General features: G+C 52.6%; 1 protein-coding gene across 1 annotated transcript in view; it reads right to left on the reverse strand.

Annotated features, from left to right (window-relative positions):
- Window positions 1-6,541, reverse strand: part of LOC120882426 (granulocyte-macrophage colony-stimulating factor receptor subunit alpha-like) — a 29,588-nt gene that overhangs the window by 18,059 nt on the left and 4,988 nt on the right. Inside the window, exons 2-7 of the mRNA XM_040266426.1 lie at window positions 5,136-5,237; window positions 3,512-3,654; window positions 2,103-2,226; window positions 823-949; window positions 556-728; window positions 21-154 (exon numbers count right to left, since the gene is read on the reverse strand). Coding sequence (XP_040122360.1) covers window positions 21-154; window positions 556-728; window positions 823-949; window positions 2,103-2,226; window positions 3,512-3,654; window positions 5,136-5,237 — 803 coding nt within the window. The remainder of the gene's footprint in view (window positions 1-20; window positions 155-555; window positions 729-822; window positions 950-2,102; window positions 2,227-3,511; window positions 3,655-5,135; window positions 5,238-6,541) is intronic.

Genomic DNA, 6,541 nt, shown 5'->3' on the forward strand with positions numbered 1-6,541 from the left:
CCGGCGCCGAGCCCACTTACCCATCTCTGGATGTCCAGCTGGTACTGGAACTCCCTGTTGGACTGTGGCCGTCGGGTCCTGGGCTTTTCCCAGCGGATGAGGCAGTGGGACTCGTTGCACTGGACGCTGATATTGTCGGGCGGGTTATACTGCTCTGTAAGGAGATCCCCAGGGACACCTGTGATGCGGAATGCCTCCCCTGGTCCACGGAGGGGAGACCCCTTTCTCCCATCCCGAAACCAAGGGGAGCTCCCGAGTTCACCGGGAGGAGGGAGCAGGTTCACAGGTTGGAATAATTCATCTATAAGCCAAGGGCTGCTGGCTGTCACCAGAAGCTAGCAGACAGACGTGGGAGCGGGGGTTGTTTCAGACGCTGCAAAAGGGACCAAGATTTCTGGCCTCCAGAGCCCCGGGACAATCCATTCCCATCGTTTTAAGCCTCCCAGTCTGTGCTCATTTATGACAGCATCTCCGGGAATCTCAATGCAGATGGCTACACAAATTCCATCATGTCTAACTAAGCAGTGGTTTTAAATTCCGGGCGGTTGTTCTCACCTATTTCCTTTAACAGCAAAACCGAGTCGAAGAACTGGATTCCTGCTTCTTGGCTGGTACCGTTAACCAGGAAGTAACTGTACGACGTTAATCCCGAGAGGTCTTGGAGGTGACATCCCACGTGGGTCCCCGAGTCCTTCAGGTAATGAGGACATTCCCTCTCGATTCTTTTCCTGTCAGAGCCCCAAACGTTCAGAGAACCATCAGGGCAGTTTTTCACTTCTTCACAGCATTTCTCAGGGCTGTCTACCTGAGGTCAACACTTACTTTGATCGCATGTACAAAAAATACTGGACGTCGTCGGGAGCCGCTCGGCCCTTGGCCCAGCTGCAGTTCATGAAATCCGCGTCGTAGATAACACAGGAGAAGTTTTCAGCAGCTGTGCCCTCCCTACCTGGGAAGGGACAGAAAGAAAACAATGACGTTTAAAGAGGGATGGACCCAATGGCTTCATGCTTCAAAGAAGAATCAATACCAGTCCTTCTCAGACTCTTCCCAAAAAACAGAAGAATACATTCCAGGGCTCTAACACCCACGCTGGCAGATACAATACTGTATTTTCCACTTGAAATTCCCTAAGAGAAGAGAAATGAAATTAAAAGACGGTTGCTCCTTGGAAGAACAGCTATGACCAACCCAGACAGCATATTGAAAGGCAGAGACATTACTTTGGCGACAAAGGTCCGTCCAGTCAAAGCTGTGGTTTTCCCAGTGGTCACGTATGGATGTGAGAGCTGGACTATAAAGAAAGCTGAGCGCCAAAGAATTGATGCTTTTGAACTGTGGTGTTGGAGAAGACTCTTGAGAGTCCCTTGGACTGCAAGGAGATCCAACCGGTCCATCCTAAAGGAAATCAGTCCTGAATATTGGAAAGACTGATGCTGAAGCTGAAACTCCAATGCTTTGGCCACCTCATGCGAAGAGTTGACTCACTGGAAAAGACCCTGATGCTGGGAAAGATTGAAGGTGGCAGGACGAGGGGACGACAGAGGACGAGATGGTTGGATGGCATCACGGACTCGATGGAAATGAGTTTGAGCAAGCTCCGGGAGTTGGTGATGGACAGGGAGGCCTGGCGTGCTGCAGTCCACGGGCTCGCAAAGAGTCGGACACGACCGAGCGACTGAACTGAACGGAAGAGAGAAGATCCCTGAAGTGTTCTTACCACAAAAAACCAACCAACCAGCAAAAACACACGCAACCGAATAGGTCTGTGAACAGCTCGACTGTGGTAATCAGTTGAGAAGGCATGCGCGCATCCAAACAGCAAACGTGGGAGATCCCTGGCGGTCTGCCGGTTAGGGCTCCACACGTTCACTGCTGTGGGTCCGGGTTCGATCCCCGGTCAGGGAAGTCAGATTCCACAAGCCGCAAAGGAACGGCCAAAAAGAAAAGCACCGATGTGACAAAACAGAGCCAAAAAGATCCTCAGATATACACAATTCCTGTGTGTCAAGCGTATCTCCATCAAACGGAAAAAGGTGGGGCAAGGGAGTCTGAATGATCGAGGGGAGCAGAAGGGTCACCCCGCCCCGTCCTTTCCCTACCTGGGTTAGTGTAGACCAGCATCTCTGAAAGCCGTCTCTGGTTGACGTTCACTTCAACGGTGAGCGTGACTCCCCCGTGGAGAGAGCAGTCCGGAAATGTGCACTGGCAATCATTGTCTTTGACCTGGAGAGATGCAACCAGCCAGTGGGTTAAGAACCTGTCTTCTTTCCTCTCATCCCCTTTGGTGTTTGCGCCTACACTAACCCTGGTCACAACATCCAACTCCCTGTGTGAAATCTCACCCCGGTACCTTCTTTGAGAAGAGGCCATCTAGCAAGGTTCAGAAAGTCAGTGTTCAGAGCTCACCTTTTTAAGAAAAAAAAAATATATATATATACATATTTTTTTAATTGGAGTATAATGGCTTTCGGCTTCCCAGGTGGCTCAGTGGGTAAAGAATTTACCTGCAATGCAGGTCACGCAAGAGACATGGGTCCCATCCCCGGGTCGCAAAGATCCTCTGGAGGAGGGCATGGCAACCCACTTCAGTATTCTTGCCCAGAGAATCCCATGGACAGAGGAGCCTGGTGGGCTGTAGTCCATACGATTGCAGAGAGTCAGACATGACTGAAGGGAGATACACAAAATTGCTTTACAATGTTCTGTTCGTTTCTGCTGCAACAATGTCAGTCAGCTAGAAGTATACATACGTCCCCTTCCTCTTGAACCTCTCTCCGAACCCGCCTGGAGCTCACCAGGGATCTTGTGAAAACGTACAGTCTGGTTGCACGGTTCCCAGGTGAGGTCGGGGAGCCTCTAGCTCTCACAAACTCCCAAGGGATGCAGGTTGGGCTGTTCTTTGTGCCCTCATCGCTTTACACTTTTTTTTGGAACTTTACACTCCCCCTCCTTGTGTTTTTGGCAACACCATGCAGCCTGTGGGAATGTTAGTTCCCTGACCCGGGAACGGAACCCACAACCCTCTCTACTGGAAGCTCGAAGTCTTAACCAGCAGGGAAGTCCCCACACCCTCTTCTACGGGACTGACTTTTCCTTTCTTATCTCACAGTCCTCATTCCCTCAGGAGTGTCCTGTTTCGACTGTATCCAAGGCAGTCTGTTTACTGTGATTCCATGTCACAGGCGGAGCGAATGCTATTTCTTTCTCAGGATCAAGTGTAACATGGGGACCAACTGAAGAAGACGAACGTGGCTCCCCCAGGGAGTCAGCCTACTGGACACGAACTGGACACGAGGGTCACGTCCCTGGTGCCGCTCCAACCGTGACCTCCTCGACGGATCTCCAGGTCACTCCCGTGCTTTTGTCTCTCGTGCTTGATGTGAAGTGAAGTGAGGTTGCTCAGTCGTGTCCGAGTCTTTGCGTCCCCGAGGCCCACAGCCACGCCGGGCCTCGGTTGTCCGTCACCGTCTCCCGGACTTTGCGCACACTTGTCCCCAAGCCCCCTTACCTTTTTCTTAATCAGCCCCTTCTCCTTGTGGATCAGCAGACATTCCCCATACGTAGTGTTTTCCTTGCAGTCCCAACTCAGCTTCGTCGTCTGTGGGTCAAACTTCACATTTAGACTGGCGTCTGGCTTCACGGCTGGAAGATCTGCAAGACGTGACCTCAGGAATCAAGAAACGCCCTTTTCCCACCCCCATGCCCACTTAAGCAATTTGTCTCGGGTCCTGGAAGCAGACATCGGCGTTGGGGGTCACTGCCGACCACCTCTGTCAAATCCTCTTGGTCCCTTACCCTCTGTCCCGTCTCTCCTTCCTGCCCCTTTCTCCAAGTGGAGATGTCTCTGTTCCTGTATAGTCACTAAGCCACGTCTGAGTCTTTGTGACCCCCTGGACTGCAGCCCACCAGGCTCCTCTGTCCGTGCGATTCTCCAGGCAAGAGCACTGGAGTGGGTTGCCAGGCCCTCCTTCAGCGGCGTCTTTCCGACCCAAGGATGGGACCCACGTCTCCTGCACTGCAGGCAGATTCTGTACCACTGAGCCACCAGGGCAGGGCCCAGTGGAGACGTCTACTGTGAAAATAAATGGAGACCAACCGAGCGAGAAGGAGCAGAGGCGAGTTAATCCCATCTCGTCACGGGAAGGGAGTCGGGCCCCATCGCCTGTGCCTGCGGGAGGGGTGGGGGACCGTTCACAGCAGCACAAGGGGTGAACACACAGGAGGAATAATGCCAGCAGGCTGTTGAATGGACCGACAGTCGTGAAACCAGACACAGCCACAGGCTTTCCAACAGAGGCCCGTCTAGTCAAGGCGGTGGTTCTCCCAGGGGTCGTGAATGGACGGGAGAGCCGGACCATAAAGAAAGCTGAGCACCGAAGAACTGATGCTGTGGTGCTCCCAGGGGTCGTGAATGGACGGGAGAGCCGGACCATAAAGAAAGCTGAGCGCTGAAGAATTGATGCTGTGGTTCTCCCAGGGGTCGTGAATGGACGGGAGAGCCGGACCATAAAGAAAGCTGAGCGCTGAAGAATTGATGCTGTGGTTCTCCCAGGGGTCGTGAATGGATGGGAGAGCTGGACCATAAAGAAAGCTGAGCACTGAAGAACTGATGCTGTGGTTCTCCCAGTGGTCGTGAATGGATGGGAGAGCTGGACCATAAAGAAAGCTGAGTGCTGAAGAATTGATGCTTTTGAACTGTGGTGTTGGAGAAGACTCTTGAGAGTCCCTTGGACTGCAAGGAGATCAACCCGTCCACCCTAAAGGAGATCAGTCCTGAATATTCACTGGAAGGAGTGATGCTGAAGCTGAAACTCCAATCCTTTGGCGGCTTGATGGGAACAGCTGACTCACTGGGAAAGACCCTGATGCTGGGAAAGATTGAGGGCAGGAGGAGAAGGGGGCGGCAGAGGATGAGATGGTTGGATGGTATCACCGACTCGATGGACATGAGGTTTGGGTGGGCTCCGGGAGTTGGTGATGGACAGGGAGGCCTGGTGTGCTTGCAGTCCATGGGGTCGCAAAAAGTCGGACGTGACTGAGCGACTGAACTGAACTGATAGACATGTGTCCCAGAAGCTGGGGTCAGGGGAACGGGGGAAGCAGAAAGAGGTCAGGCACATTCATATACTCACCCTGCTGCTCCTGGGTGAGGAGCCACGCGGAGTCGAGCACCATAGAGAGGAGGACAACCGTCACCAGGAGACTCGTGGGGCTGCCCAGAGGACGCAGAAGGTCTGCGGGGAGAGAAAAACCAGCCTTCGTGGGACTCTTGATGTGGAAACTAGTGATGTTTACCCAGGGAGATGGGGAAGAAAAAACCAACAACACAGGACTCTCTCCAGAGTGATGGCCAGCATCGGCATGCTGACCTGGCCAGCAGCTTGGGTCACTTGCTTATAAGTGGTTAAGACCCTGTCCTCCCAACGCAGGGGGCCACGGTTTCGATCCCTGATCGGTATCCTAAGACCCCCCATGGTACATGGTGCAGCTAAAAAATAAATTAACTAAAAAGACAATTTGAAAAAAGGGTTCAAAGTGCCTGGGCTTCCCAGGTGGAGCTAGTGGTAAAGACTCTGCCTGCCAACACAGGAGACTTGAGATTCTGGTTCGATCCCTGGGTGGGGAAGATCTCCTGGAGGAGGGGATGGCCACCCACTCCAATATTCCTGCCCGGAGAATCCCATGGACGGAGGAGTCTGCCGGGCTACAGCCCATGGGGTCCCAGAGAGTCGGACTCGACTGAGCGAGTGAAGAACAACGGAGACACAGAAAGCATCAGTGGTTGTCAGGGGTTATGAGAACAGGAGGGATGAACAGGTGCAGCACAGGAAACTTTTAGGGCAGTGGAACTATTCTGCTCTAATGATGGATACATGCCATCACACATTTGTCCAAACCCACAGGAGATCCAACCGCAAGTTCAGCTCATTTCACTCGCCCAGTCGTGTCGGACTCTCTGCGACCCCGTGGACTGCAGCACGCCAGGCCTCCCTGTCCATCACCAACTCCCGGAGTTTACTCAAACTCATGTCCATCGAGTCGGTGATGCCATCCAACCATCTCATCCTCTGCCGCCCCCTTCTCCTCCTGCCCTCAATCTTTCCCAGCATCAGGGTCTTTTCCAATGAGGCAGTTCTTCGCATCTGGTGGCCAAAGTTTTGGAAAACAGCAAGAGTGACCTCTAATGCAAATTATGACTTTGAGTCAAGAATATGGTGTCAAACTTGCTCCATCAATTGGAAGAGACGTTCCACACCGACGCTTGGCATCCATCAGTGGGGAACTAACTGTAGGAGGAAGTGGGTACGCAGGAATTCCCAACACTTTCCGAACCTCGTGTTTCTGCAAACCTACGCTCGCCCTAAGCAAATAAACTCGACTAACATCAAAGAAAAAATTTAGGGACTTCCCTGGTAGTCCAGGGGTTAAGATGGCGAGCTTCCCACGCAGCGGGCTCGGGTTCTGTCGCTGGTTGTGAAACTAGGATCTCACATGCCACACATCTCGGGCAAAAATATAAAAATTAAAAACTTAAACT

This window comes from Oryx dammah, unplaced genomic scaffold (genome assembly GCF_014754425.2).
Source record: "Oryx dammah isolate SB20612 unplaced genomic scaffold, SCBI_Odam_1.1 HiC_scaffold_23, whole genome shotgun sequence".
Taxonomy (NCBI): Eukaryota; Metazoa; Chordata; class Mammalia; order Artiodactyla; family Bovidae; genus Oryx; species Oryx dammah.